Here is a 22,380-nt window from a genome sequence, read left to right on the forward strand (position 1 = left end):
GAGGAAGGAGCTTTGCCCACCCCTTCTCCCGCATGCAGCCATGCCACCTGTGGATTAGTGCCAAACCCCCCCCCCCCCTCACCAAAAAAAACAAACTAATGCTGCCAACCACCAGCTGAATGGTAAATTTCTGCATCTTTATTTATTAATAAAGCTGTTGTAAGCAGGACTATTAGTGACTTTTAAAAGCATCACTGGCATTTGGACCATACATAGAGGTCAAAGGTCAAATTTTGGCACTCTGCCTTGGAAAGGTTGCTGACCCCATTCTAAAGCATTGTTTTGGGGAAGTTCTGTGCCCTGTTACACAAGATTTCAGGTGGTCTCAACAGTCCCAGCTGGCCTTGGAATCTGAACTTTTTGGGCATTTTTAAGTTTTCTGACTAGCTAAGTAAAGCACTTAAGCTATGCCATTCTCCTAATGTGAAAGTGGTGGTGTTTGTTGCATTAAGTAGCACCTGCACTAGGAAACACTTTTTTTTTTTTTTTTAAATTGGCAGTATATCTCCTTACACTAACAGTGCTTTTATTTTTATGTATGCAACCCTTGTCTTTTTCCTTCGTAGCTAGTTGCAGAAGAAGGTGGATTTGACCTAGTCTGTAAGGAGAGAAGGTGGACGAAAATAGCCATCAAAATGGGTTTTGCTCCAGGCAAGGCAGTGGGTTCTCATATCCGTGCCCATTATGAACGTATTCTTTATCCCTACAACTTATTCCAGTCTGGAGCCAGTCTACTGGTGAGTGTGTTTTTTTTAATATTTTCCCCTGACTAGATAAAACGTGGATAAAGTTACCAATAACTAGCAGATTCTTTCCTTTTTGCGAGCACTTTTAAAATCTTTCGATATTGCATTTTTATTTGTTTCATGGACTTCACCTTTTATTTAAGATACAAAAGTAATGAGATGAGTATGTTTGTACTCTACAGAGAAAACTTTATCACATGGACAGTTAAAGTACTATAACTTTCTGAAGGGCTCTTCAAGGACTCTTACCTGAGGACCTGGAACCTATGTGGATACTGCCTGTTTATATTTCCTCCTTTCTACGTTTTTTTTTTAAAAGCCTGATTTTTATAGTGTGTGTTTAGAATTTCTGGAATATCCTTTTTGTGACTACTGTGTGTTGCTAACTTTTTTAAAATTTTTACAAACCATTTATTGTCTATCCATCTGGTAGAAAATAAATGAATACCTCTAGGACTAAATGTGATTCAAAGATAATGGGTGGAATATATTAAATCTTGGTGACTTTATTGTGATTTGTTAATTCACTTTTGCATTTTTAAATACATAATATAGTGAAAGATCTTCTTTATGAAGAGAGCAAGAATAACATGGGAGTGCTGTTGTGATCATCCATGGAAATCATAATGTAGACTGATAGTGTAATTGCTAAGTTTTTCTAACTTAAAATTTTCATTTTTAGTTGTTGGCCATTAAAAGGTGGGACCCAGGATTGAACAAGGGTGGAAATTAATACGAGTACAAGACTTATTTCCAATCAGTGTTGCTTTATTTGTGAAATGAACATACATAGGACTTACTGATACCCATTTTTAAAGGTTTCTACTCCCACTTGTACATACTTTTTGAAGTAGGTGGGTTTAAGAATAAAAAACTTGTGACAATTGTCTGCATCTATAGTGAACAACAGGATAAGTGTTTGTTGGTTAGAACTGTTAAAATGAGAATGGAGAATTCATAGAATCATAGGCTTGGAAGAGACCTCAGGAGGTCATTGAGTCCAACCTCCTGCTGAAGGCAGGACCAATCCGAACTAAATCATCCCAACCCGGGCTTTGTCGTGAGCATGAGCAAATCAGAAGTGGCTGGAAAATAAGGCTCTTTACATATCTTGTGATAATCACATTGAAGACTGTAGGCTCTAAACGAAAACTGCAATTTTGACCACAAAATTGTAATTTTGTAAATGGTTTTGGACACATGTGCTGATGTTATTTATCTTAATAGAATTTAGGTTTTTCATCTGTTAGATTGTTTTTAATCTTAGTGAACATATTTCACCCTTCTTCTGAAGTAAATGTTGCGTGGTGGGAAAGGAGCACCATTCCAACAGGGTTTTAATTAGCATCTTTCCATTTTTGTTTACTCTGAAGATGAAAACAATTGGTTTTGCTTTGTCACATCTAATCCCGTTTTTTTGGATGGGTGGATGTGACGGCATAAAATTTAGTGCTCTAAAATAGAGCATTGGCTAAGTGGCCATAAATGTTGGGAAAACCTAGGCCTTTAGAAAAAGCGTCTCTCTCAGAGCTGATGTTAACCTCACAATTTCTCAGTTATGGACCATTTTAAGAAGGCATGGATTCTCAAGTGGCTGCTTGTGATCTCATTTAGCGAGGTCACGCTTCCTTTTAAATATAACTTTCCAAGCTCTCTCTTGCAATAGGCACCTGACATTTGTTCCAAACTGATGTGTTTAGTGGATCATGCAGTTCTGGAAAAGGTATGTTTAACTTCATTTATTAACCCCAACCCCCACCTCCCAAAAAAACAAACAAACAAACAAAAAAAAAAGGGGGGAAAAAGAAAGCTATTGCTGTTTTTTAATTTGTTACTGTGTTCTATGTGTGTTACTAATGTATGCTTTCTATGAATTGGATGAAAAACAGAGAATACATATAAATGTTTCTTTGGGTTCAGTTTTCACCCTGCTTAGATTTAACTTTTTCTTGACCCATGCCTTTTATTAACCAATGAGTTTATTTAATAATGAATTATTTCTCCATTGCATTGGTATTTGATACCTTTTGTTAGAGAGAATCTTTTTTGCATTCTGTCACATGTCCTTGGTAGACAGTGGTCTTCCAGATGCTATCTGCTCAGTTCTTTCCTGAGTGTTGGGGTCTCTGATTTTATTGTTGGAGAAAATACAGTTACTGGATTTGAAAGCTGTCAGTTTGACTCGTTTTCTCTTTCTTTGATATTTCAGTAAGTCTTGTAAAGATGCTCTGTTTACAGCACGCCAAGATCATCTGTAAGAGGCTGTTTTGTGCAGTCTGTGGAACTATTTTGAGAATTTTGGCAACTATTCTATTGCATTGATGTTGTGAATGCTAAGAAGAGAGGAGTATTTTCACTCACTTTAGAATGTCTTCAGTCTCATGCATAGTCTGAATTTATTAAAAATATATTTAAGGCATAATGTTAAATAGCCTTTTTTGTAAAATATCCTATTAGAAGAACTTTTGACAATGTACTATCTGTGTATATATTATAGCATTGAAACAGGAAATTTGGTACTTAACAAGTAGTTTTCCATTGAAACATTAACATCAATGGTTCAGTACATTTATAAATCTAGAAATGGAGACATGAAGGAAGACATTTGTGGATGATCAAGACAGGCAAAACCAACTTTATAGGCTGTAAGTTAATGGGTGCTTAAAGAAATTATTGGTTCATCATTATCTGTTTTAACACTGTGCTAGATTTCTTAGTTCTTTTATCCATAATAGTGTATAAGGAAATAGATAAATATCAGGTGCTTCACATGTAAGGGCTAGCAGATGTGACACATGCTTAATATTTTTCAGACTAGTTATGGAGTGAAAATTCCTTGCAACTTATTCTAAAGACGCTTGAGGAAACCTATGCATTTTCCTAAAACATTCTAGTTCAAGCAGCCCAAGTGTTATAAATATACCAAGTTTTGCTCTTGTTTCTATTCAAAATTCAGCTCAGGTTGTGTCTATGCTAGAATGTTTTCTCACGAGGACTTTTGCTGGTTTACAGTTACTGATATTGCTAGAACACATGCACTGTTGGCTCTTTTGGCTGGCATTAGATGTCCTCATCATAAGAGGTTATATTGACTGAAGTTGTGGTGCATTGGTGATAGGCATCCCACTGTGCCTGCACCTCTGTCCAGTATAGTGCTTTGTGGAACACCCATACTTCATTTAGGGAAGTATGGGAGTTGGTGCTCCATCCCATAAAGCTTTTTCTAGATGATCATTCTCATACCTTTTTAAAAATTCCCACCATTGCTTGTACTGTTTTTGTTCTCTCTGCTATTTTCCTGTTAGAAATAAGTATCCAGCACAGCTAAACAAAATGTTTGTCTAGTTTTAGAGATAGGTGGAGATTTTTCCCATTGTATAGTACCAAAAGGAAAAGAACACAGGAGACAATGATTCTGCATCTACCTCTTTTCAAGTACAGTGTGAGGGATTTATTTTGATTCAGGGAAAAAAGCCTTGTAAACCAGAGTACTGGTTGTCTGCATTACATGCTTATTCTTGAAAATCAGGTATCGTGATTGTCCAGTCACTGGCTTGGTCACAAGAGATATTTTTAATTTCCTGTGTAATTAATTTTTTATGGTGCAGCCATAATAGTTAATTTTTCTCATATTAGTGATTTGTGCTGCTGAAATTCTACCATGATGCCCGAACATTCTGACAACTCTTAACCTTTTATCACCCGTTACAAGTTGGCTGCTTTTCAAGATAAATTCCTTTGTTTGCATGAATCGTTGCCATTTTGAAAGACCAGAGTAGTAGTGGTGGGGGATGTTTTGGACACAACAGAAAAAAAAGTACACTTAGCAAATCATGCAGCAATACACTCCCTTATGGTTCCAGCTTCCTTTCTGAACATGTTTGGATCAGGTTTGGCTATGTTTTGAAGAGCCGTTGGTTTTCTCTGGGGTTTGAATCTCCTTCAGTGTCTCTTCCTCTGAGCAAGTCCTTGCTGGTCACTGCTGAGTTACCTTCCTAAGTCTCATGAGGGGTCCAAAGTCACATTCAGGTTTGTATCAGAGAGATAGCTGTGTTAGTCTGTATCTTCGAGAAGAACAAGAAGTCCTGTGGCACCTTACAGACTAACAGATATTTTGGAGCATAAGCTTTTGTGGGCAAAGACCCGCTTCATCTGATGTTATTGTTATTCAGGTTTGTGGTGGTAATTTCAAAGTGTGGCATGGAGTTCATTGCAGTGGCAAATTTCTGCCTGGTTTAGGATTTTCTGTTGCCCGTCCTCACTTTCTGGTACAGCTTCCATAGTTGGTTCTCCTTTTTTCCCATTTCTCCTCATCCCTGACATGGCGCAGGTCTTAGACATCCCCATCTTTACAGTTGCCCTGCATTTGGCCTTGCACAGTCTCTTCACACAGTTTGAGGAGATCCAGGATTTTTCCTGGTCCAAGAAGGTGCATGAAGCTTACTTGTGTTCTGCTGAACTGTGCTGATCTAATATGCTAAATGCACTTGCAGGGGTGGAATTTCTAAGACGCTGGGAATTCTTAGTCTGGGACTGTAGATTTCTGGCTGCCATGAGCCTCTTCTGCTGCAGAGATGAGAATTGTGAGCAGAATAGCCATTTTCATAGGCACGTGGCCATTGGAGGCCTGGTCTTGCTACCACGGGTGAAGCTGGGTAAGGCCTTGAGGCATTCAGGGAGATGGTTTTATTTTGTCAACAGAGTGCTTGGGTTATGGTATCAGGATTCAGATTTAGGTTCAATGCCTGCAAACTTGTGGTGACAAAAAGTAGTAGCTTTTGACAAGTTTTGTAGTATGTATCAGGACCCTGTTGAACTTAAGGATGCTGTCATACTTAAGTTCAAATTTCCTGGGGTTTGCATCAGAATTGTAATGTTTTCTGAACATTGATACGTATGTAGTTCTAACTTGGTGTTTACCAAAGAAAGCATTATTCTTTGGGATGGTGCCTAAGCATGAAATTCCCCTTCAGATTTTCAGTCCTTTGAGATGCCTGTAAATTTAAGGGCTCTACTCTACTGATTTTTTTGCTCCAACCTCCTGTAACTCAAGTGCCTGGATATTCCAAACAGATCCTTTCTGAAAGTGGGGAGTGAGTGAAGTGGTGCCTATTGTTCTAACCCAAACTGTGCACCTCCTGGGAGACTGGAAGAACTCGAATCTCTTTTCCTTTACCCTGTCGCAAGCTAGCCCATTGCTTGCTTGAGATCAACAGCTTGGTAAAACTAAATTCTAGCGAGATATATGAGAAGAAGAGTCTGCAGCCACAGCACTTGGCAGTAGGAGACACATACTTGCAACTGGTCAAGTCATTGTTCAATGTAGGGGTGAATTAAACTAGTCACTTTTGAAAATGGGACCTTGGCTCCTAACTAACTTGACCACTTTTGAAAACTACCTGAAAGCCACATCGTGGCTGTTCTTTGTCTTCATGTCTCCTAGCCTTTTGGCGATCAACATTTTATTAGATTGTCTCAAGACCTAATCCGTAAGAGGTCCCTTCTGGGACCTTCTCTGGGATTGTCCTTGTTAGGGCATGTCACCTGTTTCATCTAGGTGGGACTGTTACATTGTTTTACTCCCCAGATTTAATTTTTTTTTTTTTTTTGTTTGCTTGTACAGTTAAAGAAGCACATGTATTCTAAGTCATTTCCCCAGGACATCAGAAACTCAACGTAAAGGTTGATAAGCGTTTGACTTTTGCCTTCCCAGAATGAGAGATTCATCTATATTTAATGCTGCGGAACACAAGAAAATGCAGAGGCAAAGTAACATTGTTCACGCTATCTTCCCAAGCATCCATTTACCCTGCCCCTTTGGAGTTAGTACTGGTAATTATGCTGAGACAGTAGGGAAATTAAGAATGCTTCACTTCTTTCCAATACTGTATTGCATATTCACTGCCCACTACAGCCCCACATGTGCAATGGTCATGCATTCTTTCTGTGTCATCTGTGCTGCATTGTTGTCCTGGAGAGTTGTAACAGTTTGGTGGTACATATCACACTACATCAAAAGATTCAACCAGAACTAAACAAAGATGATTTCTTATAAGGAAGCTGTAGAGTAAGGAGAAATGTTTTAACATATTGGCAAGTTTTTTTAATTTGTTTTTCTGGGGTAGAGGAAGAGGTGGCAGATCTTGTTTGCTAAGCATAATCTAATCCCTTGAGAAGACAAAGCCTGGGATTTTTCTCCACTGCTACTCGTTGTTGTTGTTGCATTTTTTACACTATTCTCGTAATATTCAGGAAGAATCCAGTCCTCTGAAGTCTTCTAGGGACTCTTCAGGGTATTGCTCAGAGCCACGTTCATGTTCATGTAGGCTGTACGGTGGAGTATTATCACTGTATTTCTTGGTCTTCAGAGATCTAACTGTTAGTGATGTTGCCTTCTTCATGATTGTGTCATTGCTGTTAATAATGCCTTTAGGCAGAGAATTTCCCATTTAAGATTTTCTTCTTCTCTCAGGGTAAGCCAACTTCCACCTGCTGACTCAGCAGAGTGGCTTCTGTTAGACACTTACAAGGCAGATAGCCATACTTTTACTAGGCTCTGCTTTTCTTGTGAAGAGACCTTTTAGACCATTTTTTTTTTCCCTCTTACAGTACAATTTTGGCCCTGAACCCTGTCAAGTTTTGGTTTTTGTGGTAACACTGTAATGGAGTGACAATGTTCAAAAGTGGCCTCTTCCTCTAGTGTTGTATTGCCTGGCAATACTTTTGAGATCTCTCTCAAGTAACTTATTCTTTACTGATGATTCCAGCATAACTAACAGAGAAGGATAAATTACTTACCTTGCAGTTCAGCTTCTTAGAAGATATTTCCCGTGCTGATGCAGAATTCCCACCCCCACACCTTACATATTTTATGTATTCAGTTAGTTCAGACTTGTACAAATTCCCGCCAAGAAATGACCATCCAGAAATGAATATCTTTACCGTACACTTAAACGTGTTATTCTTTGAGTGCTTCCTGTGGGCGCTCCACATAGTTGTCAGCGTATCCCTGCACTGTAGATCGGAAGCATTGCAGAACAGTGCACCCCCTTGCCATTCCCCCCACATGTGCACAGGAGTCAGAAGATGATGTCACCACACTGAGAAGAGAACACATGGCACAGCTCTCCTCAGTTCCTTTCCTACCATTGTTGGCTGTGAACAAAGAGAGAGCAGCTCTTTTCCTGATTTGAAGAAATTCAGAATTTTGACTTAGTCTCCCTCTTCCCTCATAATTTTAAGTTATTTATTTTAAACCATCTTTACCTCATCAAAAGAAAAAAAAGGGGGCGGTGGCAGCTGTGGCACTGTGGCAGCGGCTTTTTTTCCTTCAACAACAGTTTTCTGTTAAAGAGCAACCGTTTTTTTCTTTTCAATGCCTGACTATGAAGAACTGTAATAGCTGCAGAGATGCTTTGCCCATGTCTGATGGGCATGCCTCGATTGCTTGAGTGACTCTCACAGCATTTCTAAGTGCCCCCATTGCCAGGGTGTGCTAGCAAGGGCATGTATGGAACACAATGCACCTTTTAAAGTGCTACTTTGGCAAAAGTCCTTTTCATTCAGGGACATGCCAGACGATGTGTGGGTGCAGCAGAAGCCCTCAGGTAGGGTAGCTACATCACCCTGGAGAGGCTCCCAGGTTGTAGCAGCTTAACCAGCTCGCTCTGAGTGTTGGGACCCTCACATTCTCAGGTGCCATAGAGAGTTGCAGATCCTCCTCAGCAAGGAGATCTGAAGGAGAGACCAGGTGACCCACACCAATGGGCACCTCTTAGGCATTTGCTCCTGAGAAACAATATATGCCTCCACCAGTGACACCTACCACTTCTGCTGCTGCTCTAGATCAACCTGCTCAACATAGGACGGCACAATGAAAAACACATCATATCCACAAATCCCCTTGGCTGTACTCAACACCATTTCTGTCTTCAGCGAACTCTATGGGGTCTGGGCATATTCTACCCCTTGCCCACTTTCATCTCCATCTGAAGACAGCAGCAGGCATAAAGGCAGACACTCACTAGCTTGTTTATTTCCGTCCTGGCATTCACATAGAGACCATCCCTATCAGCTTTAGGGGTACACCAGCCATGGCCATATCCCATGCACCAGTTTCCACCACAGTGGGGTCCCATGGGATGCTTGGGACATATATTGGCCATGCTCATCTCACATGCACAGCTGTAGGCATACTACCCCTCAGTGTGAGCACACGTCTGGGTGTCCTCCTACAATGTCGGCACATACCTCACTGGCTAAACCACTGTTTTTTGTTTCCCAGACGGCTTCTAATGTTTATGGAGGAGTTATCTCACTCAGACTCTGGGTCCTAGGTCTATAAGAGATGAGGTGGTTTTTCAGATTTCTCCCTCTCCTCCTATTGTTGCCCTACAGCACTTATAGGAACTTTTAAAAAGGGTTGCTGACTCCCACAACGTCACCCTGCAGGAGGTACAAGATAAACAGTAAAGACTGCTCGTGATTCTGCAACGATCTGCACTCTGCAGAGTAGCCCTGCCTATTATCAAGGCAATCCTGGAACCTTCCAAGTCCTCTGGAAAACCCCAGCTTCTATCTTGCCCACCAATTGCAGGGCACATAGGAAGTATTTTGTTCCATCTGAGGGCTTGGGTTTTCTTTTTTCACATCCACAACTCAGTTCCTTAGTTGTGGATTCGGTAAACCACAGATCCAAGAACCCTCAGTTCAGATCTACTCCCACTGATAAAGAGCATAAGTGATTGAATTTCTTTGGCCATAAGAGACACTCCTCGGCTACGTTACAGTACCAAATTGCAAGCTATGCTACCCTTTTAGCCAACTATCATCATACAAACTATTATAAGTTACAAGACCTGGTGCAAGACCTACCGTGCACCAAATGTCCTATCCTGTAGTGTGTCATTAAGGAGGGCCTCTCAGTTGCTAAAACTGCCCTTCAGGCATTATTGGACGTGGCTGACACAACAGCTAGGGCCATGGCCACTGTGATAGTTATGTGTAGGGTGGCATGGCTCTTATCTTCAGGCATTACATGTGAAATCCAGTCAAAGGTGGAAGATCTCCCCTTCTGATAGGAAGCAGTTGTTCTCCAGCACCACTGATGATATTTTACCTTTCATGAAAGACTCCAGGGCAACACTGCACACACTGGGAATGTATTCCCCACCTAACAAGAAGCAAATACACTCCCTTGCATAGCTATAGGGAGCATAACTATTCCTACTATAGACAACAGCATACGCAACATGATAATAAGCCTAAAAATAGGGCACAACAGGGCCAGTCATCTACATCGCACCCTACCTCCCAAAAGTATCAAATTTGATGGATTAGTGGAAGGTCTGAGTGACCACTCTTTAATTCTAGGACCCAGATTACATCCATCAAATGGGTCTTGAAGATTATCAAAGAAGGCTACACAGTTCCTTTCACAAACATCCCCCCTACTCATCCTCTTATCCCATCCCTCTGCAGGGACCCAGCTCGTGAGCACCTCTGGCAGACGGAAGTACAGAAGCTTCTTACCTTAGGGGCAAAAGAAACTGTTCCCTACAAGCACTGTGGCAGGGGGTTCTAGTCCAACTATTTCCTGACAACCAAGAAATCGGGGTGGAGGCCTATCTTAAGTCTCAGAGAACTGAACAAATTCATTGTTAATGCAAAGTTCAAGATGGTAACCTTATAAATTATCATACCAGCACTAGATGAGGGGGACTGTTTCTCAGACCTTGATCTCCAGGACACTTGTTTTCACATGACTATTCACCTGCGCCACAGGAGGTTCCGCTGATATGTGGTGGGTCAGGACCATTTCCAATACAAAGTCCTCCATTTCAGACTTTCTACAGCTCCAAAATGTTTGCCGTGGTCACAGCATACCTCAGAAGGCAGAAAGTTATAACTTTCCCTTATTTAGATGACTGCCTGATCAAGGGTCCCACTTGCCACCAGACTATCCTTATGATACAAGTTTTATGATTCAGACAGACTGATGAGCTCCTGATGAGTGTAGAACTCATGCAGGCTTTCCTGAGCAGCTGACAATATCCTGAAGTTGACACACACTGTGATAGCTTGTGCCCAGCATGGATGTTAGATGTTATTCAGAGTGGCTATCTCCCCTCTTTCTCCCCCATCATCATCCACGTGCATGGATCACACTGATGTCCACACCTGGTTGGAAAAATGCTGTCTCCTTCTTGTGTAAAGGAGTCATGGAACCAAGCACTGTACCTCTCGAAGGAACGGGGTTCTGTTCAGACTAATTCCAAGTTCAGGTTGAACTGGTGCTGGATGAGAGAATTTGCTGGAGCACGGGAGGTCAATATTGTCTATAACATAGCAGCATTACCAACACTTGCACTGCTCACTGGGCTCTTAGGAAACATTTAAGGGTAAATTGCAGCTAAATAACAGCACAGGACTCTGAGAGCCAGGACTGGTAGCTGGAAACAAACTATGGGACCACGGGAGATACCCATGATAAGTAGTCATCTGGCTAACAGAAAATAAGGTTGGATTATGGATGTTGCTGGATGAGAGTGTTCTAGATTAGAGAGGTTCAGCCTATACTCAAAAAGAAAGGACAGACTGATCTTGACTCTTCGGTGCCCCAACTGTTCTCTTTTCAAACCAAGATTCCACATGGTAATTCTTCTCCTTTCCCAGGGAAAAGGCATGTAGAGTTGTGTGTTGTATAGCTGACAAACTTTGAATCTCCTCATCATTCATCAGTTTCCCTGCCAAATATGTAAAAAGTTTCCATTAATCAACAGTGTGTGTTCAACAGTATAAAAGAATCCAGTGTCAGTGGAGCTCATGCATTGTTCATTCCGCTGTGTACATCTCCCAGTTAATTTTGTGATGGCTTCTCTTTTTTCAAATTCTGTGAATGGGTTACACTTGAACTAGAATGTTTTCAAAATGAAGTTCTATGTAGAAACTTTCTCAAAAAGAAACGTTTATCCGCATTTTAAGTGGAACACATGAAAAGTTGTAAGTTGCTGTCTCATTTCTCTGGAAGTCGTAAGTGAAACAAAGCAACTTTTAAGACCCTGCAATCAATTTCTCTTTGCTACACTAACCAGTAAAGAGTTTGTGAATTATATTGTCGTCTTCAAGAATAATTGTTAACCCATTACAAAGTGTGGAAATGCCATTAGGGATTTCATAAACATTAGAACCGTGCAGAGAAAAGTAATTGTTTTTTGTAGAATTTCAATACTTTGAAATTTGGCTTCATTCAAGTTTGGAATAAAAACTCAAAGTTCCAGTATTCTCTGCAAAAGGAAATACCTGGGCCTCACTGAGTCTAGGACAGTGGAAATTACCAATACTGAGGTGAAAGCCAAACTCAAACAGCAGAAGGGGATTAAATAGGAGGGCCTATATATTCTCCAGACATGAATATTAAAGATACAGGAAATTGCAAGCTTAATAGCAAGAATTCTGAATGAATTTGTGAACTTGGGGTTCCAGGCAAATATTAACAGATTAATCAGGTTTCCATTTAAAAAAAAAAAACAAAAAACTTCATAATCTAATGTTCTATTTCTACCGTTGTATTGAATTAAATATAACCAACTATGTTGTAATTTGCATGTTCAAGCTGATACTATAATTGTTCATTATTTTGTTTTTACAGCATAGTGAAAATAATGTACTCTTTTCACTCTAGCCCAAAAAGGCTCTACACAATTTTGTGATATGTAGTTCTGTTTTGTGGTGTAAAGCACATTAAGCAATCACAGTTGTACCTGTATTTTAGTGTTTGCAGAAGCCAGACCTCACCAGTGATACAAAGGACAAGGAATACAAACCCCACGATATTCCACAGAGACAGTCTGTTCAGCCATCTGAAACTTGTCCCCCTGCACGTCGAGCAAAACGCTTGAGAGCAGAGGTGAGAGAATATATAAATAATGGATAAACGTTGGGCATCTCTTGGTTTGAAAACCATAGTCCACTGTGGTTTGCCAGGCAGCATATGTAAACCATTACATTTGGGGATCTAATTTAGCTTTTTATTTGCAGTAATATAACAGCGCTTCTGTACATGGGAAGGGCTTCTGTACATGGGAAGTTATTGCTCCTTAACTCGGTGTATCAGTACACCTGTAACAGAATCGCTGTGTCTGATTGAGTTAGTTTAAAAGGTTTGACTGGTTTGATTCTTTCTTAAATTGATTAATCTTAATTTGATAATCAAACAAGGCAAACCAGACCAAACTCAGTGAGAATTAAATGATCATTAAACTAGTGCCTCTGTCCTTGGAATTTGGCTGTTCTATGCACTTAGTCGAGCAGGGGTTCTATGAGAAAAAAAATTAAGGGACTTTTAAAAATGGATATGCATAAGGGGTCCAAGTTATGATTTCATTATCTTTTGTTTCATTACTTCCTAACTTCTGAATGTTTGATTTTTTTTTTTTTTGTAAGCTCAATGTTTGAAAGTAAATTTTTATGTTAATAATAATAATAATAATAATAATAATAAATAATAATGATAATAAATAATAACAACAATAATAATATATAGGACTAAATCACAGTTGTTAAATAAAACATTTTAAAAGAAAAGATTAAGAGCTTAAAAAAAACTGTGGTGACAACTTTAGGCTCTTGCGTCCCACTGCAGAATTGGGAGATTTGGTGAAAAAAAGATCTGCCTAAAGACAATAGGAAGAGTTAATGATAGAGAACTTAATATGAGTTGACAGTCTAGGACATGAGTAATCAATTATTTTTATTAAGCTCCAAATCTATTGATCAAGATACTGTATTGTGATGATCCAGACTCCAGTGAAAATTATACAAAACAATAAAACTAATGATAAATAAATAAAAAAAAGGCACAGTCAATTCAAAAACATCTGTCTGTCTGAATTTGGCCCATGGACTGCCTGTGGACTACCCCTGTTTTAGGGTAAAAGCACCTGACAGACACAAAGTAAATGAAAGAGGAGAATATCAGCCCAAGAGATTCCTTTGGAGAAGAAGCAGCATATATTCTCGTTTATCTGATTATATTGTAGTCTTTCCTTCATGGACTTAAGGGGGTCTAAAAAGTTAATTTAGAAATTAAATTTCAAGATTACCTTGGGCTCACTCATCACTTTCTTAAAACCTTGCTTAAGTCCATAGATCTTTTAGACTCTCATCAAGTATTTCCATTTCTGCACCAGGAAAGTTTTTGCTGTTTGGTGCTTTGGCGTGTGTATTGCACTGATGATCATTAGCAAGTGCTTATGGCAGTAGAAGCACACCGAAGAAGCCAAGACAACCATGTTTTTTCATTTCTCAACAAATCTGATAATGGTTGAATCACTGCATAAAGTTTTGGTTTAAACTTGGGAGGAGACTGCATTGATGTGATCTTGCTGAAACCCAACGTTCAGTCCTTCTTCAAGTGCTTGTTCATATCGATTCCACTCAGGTGTGTGCATACCTGGTGCATGGACATCAAGAATTTTTTCCCCTAGCAGCTCCTGTCAGATCATTTGTGGAGCTTTTGTGGCACTCTCTGTATCATGCTGCCAAACTGACTCCCACCCCGCTTCGGTTCTTTTTTTACTGTCTGTGGAAGTTTCCTCTTGCTTAATAAGTGCTAGCTATAGTTCTCTGCTGTAGGTGTTAGCTCTTAGTTTTAAACTTCTTTTAGTGAATGAGAGGCTTTGTTTCCACCTTTATCCTTTTTTGGGTGCTGGAGTAATTCTCTGTCCCCCCAAGCTAGTCACGGTCCCAGCTCCGGTGATGGTGGCTCACCACAATGAGCGTAGGCCCCACTCAGGTGCCCATCCAACACATGTTGAAGGATGATCATTATGAGAGAGGAGATGATGTTCATGTCTGTTCCAATACCCATCCTCCTCCCGCTTTGTTGGAGTAGCCAGCAAGAGGTCAATAAATAACTCTTTACTGTGAACAAGCAATTTGAAATCTTTCCAGACTGAATGCAGCGTGTCCCCGAGTCTAATGCCGTTATCCACTTTTGCTGGCATTTATCAAAGTGGATTGTGATTTTTGTATCCAGGGCCACGTCTACACTAGCCAAAAACTTCAAAATGGCCATGCAAATGGCCATTTCGAAGTTTACTAATGAAGTGCTGAAATACCTATTCAGCGCTTCATTAGCATGCGGGCGGCCGCGGCACTTCAAAATTGGCGTGGCTCTTCCCAACAGGTGGTCTTGTTGAAAGGACCCCGCCTACTTCGAAGTCCCCTTATTCCTATGAGCAGATGGGAATAAGGGGACTTCGAAGTAGGCGGGGTCCTTTAGAAAAGGAGCCCTGTCTAGACGAGCTGCATCAATTTCGAAGTGTCGCAGCCGCCCACATGCTAGTGAGGTGCTGAATATGTTTTTCAGTGCCTCATTAGTAAACTACGAAATGTCCATTTGCATGGCCACTTCAAAGTTTTGGGCTAGTGTAGACATGGCCCAAAAGTGGATTTTGATTTACTAGTGTCACTAGTCCCTCAGTGTATTGGCTTGTTTTATTACCAGGTCCAAGGCCCCCTTCATGGCCTGCCACAATAATGTGCTCATTGCAGTGCTTTTACTTGCATCACAGTCCACCTTTATATGCATCATTGCTTATTTGATGTGCCATGAGGTTGGAGGCCTGTTTCAGTAGAGCAGTCCTGCAGTGTTTTAGATGTTAGACTTCTTGATCCCCACAAGAATGGGGATCTATGTGATTAAGGAGAGCTATTTGCTTTTAATCAAGTATCAGAGGGGTAGCTGTGTTCATTGCTTGTAGTGTGAATGTTTCAAATGTGTTATTGATCCAGATGAAATCTCCACAGCTGAATCCCCACTTATTCTTAGCCCATTGAAGTGGAAGGAAATGATTATGAGGGCTGGTCTGGTGGCTTTTCAATAGAGCATTACATAGTTTGAAGGAGAGACAACATGGTTGACAAGGGTCAGTTTTTCAGAATGTTCTGGTTTAGTTAAGTGTGTACATATTGTGTGTGTGTGTGTGTGTGTAGATCTGTACTGATGATTTATTTAAGCAACAGGTACGTAACTCAGAACCTCTAAACAGCTTAGTTTGTTATGAGCAATATCTGGGTTACAAATTTAACATTCAGAATCAGAGCTAAAATTTGAGTAAGAGGTTCAATTACTGAATATGGCAATTTATTTTTCAAGGGTACTACTATTAAGATGGAGACAGATGAAACCACAGAAGCCAAAACTCATAATTTGAGGCGCCGAATGGGATGTACACCAGCAAATGGTCAGTGGGGGTTAAAACAAAATGTAAATGTGGTGCTGCTGCCTTATATAAGTAATTTGTAAGCTCAGAATTGGAAACCAGTGTAGCAAATGGAGCTGCCTTAAATATTTTCAGGATGATTTTTTTTTTCAATTCAGCATTTTTTAAAAAATTGTAATTATTTTAGACTCTTTGAAATTGCGTTTTTATGAAAATTTAAAATTTTTTAAATGAGAAAATTTAACCTTGACTTGAATTTTCGAAAGCTTTTGACAAGGTTCATGAGCAAACTAAGTGTTCATGGGAGAAGAGAAAAGATTCCTCTTAGGAATCAGTAACTGGTTAAAAGACTAGAAAGAAAGGATAAGAATAAATAGTTTTTGGAATGGAGATTGATAAATATCAAGGAGCCTTGGGGATCTGTACTGGGGCTAGTGCTGCTCAACATATTAATAACTTATCTGGAAAACTATCTGCAAATTTTGCCACCTCACTAGATACTGGGTTCAGTTGATAATTGCCTTGTTTTGCTCAGTCCCTTTGAGTCTCTGGTGTCTGGTTTCACAGCAATGTTTCATTTTCGTTGTGGGTTTTTTGTTTTCTTTTGGTGTGGAGGGGGTAGGAAGAAGAGATGTGAGGGAAAGGACTGGGACCAATGTTCCCTCTAATTTTTTCCATCCATTTGTGGAACACATGAACTATATGTGCCCTGAGAAGTGTGGATGTGTGCTACCAATAGAAACAAAAATCTGTAGCTGTAATAATTACCAACATGTCCACTGCTTACTGGACTCTTAGACGTCATTTAAGGGTTAAATTACAGATAAATAACAGCATAGAGCACTTGAGAACCAGGACTAGTGGCTGTAAACAAACTTTATGGGACCCTCAGAAACTTGGCCACATCCATCATAAGTGGTCGTCCAGCTAGCTAAAAGCGTGCAGGATTAGAGATGTTGCCGGATAAGTGTCCTAGATTAGAAAAATTCAACCTGTACACTGTATTATTCACGAAAACCATGATCTAGCAAGCTATTACAGACAAGTGATGTCATACACAGTGCTGTCAACATAATGAACATAATTAGAGACGGCAACAAATCTGAGATAGAGGAAATTTTTATCTTTCCTTGAAGACCTGAATGCAGAGCTTAGTAACTGCACTCAAATGTCAGATGGCTGAGTTCTGGGAAGACTCTTCAGCACTTCTTTGCTCTTTCAAAAGAAATCCTTTCCTTTCCTCAAAATGAGCAACTTGGCAACACACATGACTATCAAAATCAACTACTAGATAAAGTTTTTCTTTGCTCCTCAGCATTCCTGGCAGGCACGGCAACTCACTTGAATGTGCTGAACTTACAGGGCAGGCAACAGAATGTTTCACAGAATCCTACTGCTGGAAGGGACCTTAGGAGGTAATCTAGTCTAGCCTCTGTCTAAAGAAAGATCAACCCTAACTGCGGAAGGGGACTTAGGGTTCACAGTGGACAACAAGCTAAATATGAGTTAACAGTGTGAAGCTGTTGCCAAAAAATCAAACATGATTCTGGGATGTATTAACAGGAATGTTGTGAGCAAGACATGAGAAGTCATTCTTTCACTCTACTCAGCGCTCATTAGGTCTCAATTGGAGTATTGTGTCCAGTTCTGGGCACTGCATTATAAGGAAGATGTGGAGAAATTGGAAAAGGTCCAGACAAGAGCAACAAGAATGATTAAAAGTCTAGAGAACGTGAGCTATGAGGGAAGACTGAAAGAACTGGGCTTGTTTAGTTTAGAAAAGAGATGATTTAGCGGGGACAGGATAGTTGTTTCAAGAGGGTTACAAAGAAAAGGGAGAAAAATTGTTTTCCTTGGCCTCTGAGGATAGGACAAGGAGAAATGGGCTTAAACTGCAGCAAGGGAGGTTTAGATTAGACATTAGGAAAAATTTCATAATCGCAAGGGTGGTTAAGCATTGGAATATTTCAGAGTAGGTTAGATAAACACCTATCGGGGATGATCTAGATGGTGTTTGGTGCTGCCAACAGAGCAGGGAACTGGACTCGATGACCTCTTAAGGTCCCGTCCAGTTCTAGTGTTCCATGATTCATCCCAGCCAGGACTTTGTCAAGCCGGGACTTAAAAACCTCTAGGGGCAGAGATTCCACCATCTCTCTAGGTAAAACATTCCAGTGCTTCACCCCCCTTCTGGTGAAAGTTTTTCCTGATATCCAAGCTAGTTTCTCAGCCAGTTGGCATATTGAAGCTTCCTCAAGAAACTGCAACTGTTCAGTGTGTATTTAAGGAGAATGATCTTGCACGTTTTGGTGTCTTGTTGTGAACTGATGATAGACGATGTCAAGGCAGACTTTTCAAGCTTTGCAGGAAAAGCTGAAACTGTACCTGGTGAGTTTGAAGCCCAGTCTCCACTTGTTTAACAATTCAGTAGAAGCTACAGTGGAGAGACGGTCAACAGATCTTCAGTGTGAATTGCAATCTGACCCACTCTTGCTAACCAAATAAATAAATAAATAGGTCAGGATAGTTTATGGAAGTTGTTCCACAAGGAGCATTTCCCCAAGCTTAAAAGACTTTGCACTTCAGCTATATTCAGTGTTTGGCTGTATTTATGTAATTGCCATCACCAACATTGATAGTGCCAAAGCTTCTGAGCTTCATAATGTAAGAATCTTTATGTGGCATTACCCCCATCTAGTCTTACACGGTCTTGCAAGAAGAAATACCATGTGTGGCCCACAATGTGGAAGATGTTGATCCCCAGATATAAAACTTCCTCCTTTCCATTCATAGTTGTCCAACTCCAGCTACCAACCATGGGTTACTTTTGTCAGGATGTTTTGAGAATCCTGTACCATTACTAATGCCATTCTTTGCTGCACCCCATAACCCCAATCTTAAGTGTCTGCTTACCTATTTCATCCACACTGAAAGGACAAGTGGGTACTAGAGATTATCCATTCTAGCTATATCACTGAATTTCTCTCTGTTCCCCATCACAAGCCCCATTCCTGGCCTCCCTTCAGGCACTGTTCTCGCCAGGAAATTGTCCATCAGGAGATTGCCTTTTGTTCAGCAAAAGGCTATTGAAGCAGGTGCTACATAAACATCAAGGGAAAGAATTCTACTTCCATATGTCGCAGCGCATAGGAAAAAAGAAAATGGAGGCTCACTTTCAGCTTATGATAGCTGAATATCATTCAGAAATCAGAATTCCTCATGGATCCATTGGCATCCATAATCCCTTTCCTTGACAAAAGCACATGGTTTGGGACTTTCAATATGACTGATCACTTTCATGCAGATATTCTAATGTTTGTTTTGGCTGGCATCCTGGACCTTCACAAAGGTTCTCTTAGTGGTTCAGATGGGATGATATAAAATGGATTTACCCATCTTTCCATATCTAGTTGAGTGGTGACTAACAGGCATATCTCTCTAAGAAGTTCGGTGAGAAATTGTATTCCTGATCCACAATCCGTCATCCTTGGGATCTATGTAATCACTGAACTTCTAGAGGGCTTCCACCCCAAAATCGTAGACTTTATAGGAGCAATTCTGGACTCCATCTCAGAAGAGCCTATGCTGCATATAAATAGATTTGAGGCCGAATAGGCCTGGTGAAATAAGTTTCCCAAAGATCTGGTTGGTTTCTTTGTCACTAACTATTTTTAAATAATCAGATGTTTCCCAAAAGAGCATGGGGAACAGCTATGGCCTTTGTTTTACAGGAGATCAGATTAGATAATCACAGCTGTCCTTTTTTGGGCTTGGAATGTATGTGCAGGGCCACATGAGCTCATTTACCTATGTAACACAATTCTCCAGGCTTGATCTCCATTGCATACAGGGCTGGCTCTTGTCTGTTTACCAGACAGAAACAACTTGAATGATAAGGTACTAGTCCCAACCAAGGTCACAGCTTCTTTCTTGTGGTATGGGTGAAAAACAAATATGTACTGAAGATGTTTCCCTTCCACCCATGCCCTGTGCAAGTGTAATCATTGATGTATCCCTTATAGGATAGGGATACCTGCATGGCCAGTGACATTGTGCAGGGTACATGGACTTGAGAGATCCTGAGTTTTGAGGCAAGGACACTCTGCCTAGCCTGCAGTGCATTCCTTCCACTTAGGTAGCACTGTCACGTTCAGGTAAAGTTCGACAATGGGATAGCCATCCTCTATTTTAAACAAACAAGGAATCACATCACAAATGGGGCTAGTTCTGGTTTGAGCAGGAGGTTGGGGTAGTTGACCTCCTGAGGTCTCTTCCTAATCTAATATGTTTCTCCACTGTGAGGAAGCTGTTGGGACAGGAAGATAGTTTTCCTCATCTGTAAATTCTGCAGCTGAGTTTGTCATCCCAGACCTGCATAATGATGCAATCTTGCCACTCAGTGCTAGTTTCCAGGCTGTACCGTGAATGCAGTGCATTAAAGAATAATCTAGGCACTATAAACCTGATTTAATTCAGGTGTTTTATTTTTAAGTCATTTGGGTCACTGAAGCTACTTAAAATATCCATATGTTTATGAAATATTTGTTGTTAAACTTATTTTGTAATAGCCTGTTTTTTTTCTTCCTGTATCAGAGAAGGAAATGCCTGGCACAGTGAAACGAGAGCCTGCTGAGAAAAGAGAACCAAGAGACTTCGAGAGAGAGAAATCAAAAGGGCGCTCTAAAAAAAGCACTAATGCAGTGAGTACTTCCTGCCCTTCTGGCAGTTAATTCTGATTGCAGATAGTCCTGGGTACATAATATAGCATAAGTACTGGGAATCAGTTTCACGCCATAGGCAGGATGTATCAAAGTAATTTTGTTTGTGTTTCACCTGAAATCATTTCAATCCTTCTGTACAGTTCTGCCTTAAAATAGCAACTATAATAAAACAGGCAAAAGAAATGTAGTTCTTCTCAGGATGTCCTACCTTTTTGATATGGGTTGATCAGCTGATCTTTCACTTGGTAGGTCTACCATTTAAAAGGAAAATGTAATACGAGTTTTGGCACACAGCTTTCCAGTGGGCGCATTATTACTTTGTTTGAACTCTAACTCTGATGCTCTACCTAGTTCAACATCAAAGATACTTGTAAAAAGCAAAGGAAAGGGAGACTTTTGTAAAAGACACCTTTCAGCCCTTCCAACTGACAACATCCTTCTCATACCCATAAATTTTTAGTAGGCTGTAGGGGGAGGAATTCACAGATACTGGGAGACAGGATTGCACCAGACTGAGAGGCACAGAATAAAGGGCACTGGGAGTCCTATTCTGTTCTCCATTGTGTTGCAGTAGTACTGCTGTCACCCCCTTTTCTACCTGTGATGCTTTTCTTCTACTACTAGGTGAGTTCCTGTTTCTGTTCACCAGCCTACATTGCTCTCCTTTCTCTCCCTACACCTCCCTTCCTCCTACAAATCGTCAGATCCTCTTGTGCATCTTCAGAATACCTGCTGCCTGTTCTGTGTGGTGGAGTTCTTGTGGCAACTCACTGTAGGCCTGCCCCATCCAAAGAACAAATGGCTGTGCTTAGAAATCTGGTGCTGCCTTGGTGAAGGGCTCAAGTCCAATCCACTAGCTGAGGAAGAAGGGGGATGCACCAATGACTAGAATTCCCCTGTTGCCTCATGACTGCTCCAGATAGTTGGCCTCATGATGATGAAATGTCTGTGAAAAGAGAAGTCTGAAAGTAAAGAGCAGGAGATCCCTTCAGTATTAAGAATAAAATTGAGTCTTTTTCTTTAGCAAGACAGATTGGTGAGGCTTCAGCATTTTTGGTGACAGTTCCTAAATTTCAAAGGGATTTTATTTAAATTCTGCTGCAAAGGAGAACAAAATAACTTCCTGCTGTCTTCCGTTCTTTTACAAAAATAAAATAATAATAAATACTGGTAAATGTGACAAATGACTTAGTTACCAAATTATCGCTTGCCATGAACTGCTTAAAGCACTTAAATTCCCACTTTGGTAATTTCTTGTTACAGGTGGATTTGTATGTATGTCTCTTATGTGGCAGTGGTAATGATGAAGACCGTCTCCTGTTGTGTGATGGCTGTGATGACAGTTACCATACTTTTTGTTTAATTCCACCCCTTCATGATGTTCCCAAAGGGGACTGGAGGTGTCCACAGTGTCTGGCTCAGGTAAACTGAGAAATCAGGCTGAAATGTTTCTGCTTTCTCCTGGTTTCTGATGATCAGAAGTTCAGAACTGCAGTTTATCATGATGAAAATATCCTGTAAAATGAATGATAGAGGATGAAGCCAAAACAAAGACTGGTTACATTTCACACTGTTAGACACTGCAACATAGATTTGATCCCAAATTTGATTTACTTTAGTATTATTAAAACCTCAGAGAGTATGGTTTGGATTTTAGCCTTTTACATAATGAAACGTTGCCACTGT

The 22,380-nt window shown here is 40.3% G+C and overlaps 1 protein-coding gene across 5 annotated transcripts in view; it reads left to right on the forward strand.

Annotated features, from left to right (window-relative positions):
- KDM5B (lysine demethylase 5B) overlaps positions 1 to 22,380 on the forward strand; it is a 113,094-nt gene that overhangs the window by 25,305 nt on the left and 65,409 nt on the right. For 3 of the 5 annotated variants that reach the window (XM_074977809.1, XM_074977808.1, XM_074977804.1), the window contains exons 4-9: positions 567 to 737; positions 2,413 to 2,469; positions 12,520 to 12,654; positions 15,907 to 15,994; positions 20,567 to 20,673; positions 21,958 to 22,116. In XM_074977809.1, coding sequence (XP_074833910.1) covers positions 567 to 737; positions 2,413 to 2,469; positions 12,520 to 12,654; positions 15,907 to 15,994; positions 20,567 to 20,673; positions 21,958 to 22,116 — 717 coding nt within the window. The remainder of the gene's footprint in view (positions 1 to 566; positions 738 to 2,412; positions 2,470 to 12,519; positions 12,655 to 15,906; positions 15,995 to 20,566; positions 20,674 to 21,957; positions 22,117 to 22,380) is intronic. The other 2 variants (XM_074977806.1, XM_074977805.1) reach the window with 2 other exon arrangements.

The sequence above is a fragment of the Carettochelys insculpta genome, chromosome 26, assembly GCF_033958435.1.
Source record: "Carettochelys insculpta isolate YL-2023 chromosome 26, ASM3395843v1, whole genome shotgun sequence".
NCBI classification, from domain to species: domain Eukaryota; kingdom Metazoa; phylum Chordata; order Testudines; family Carettochelyidae; genus Carettochelys; species Carettochelys insculpta.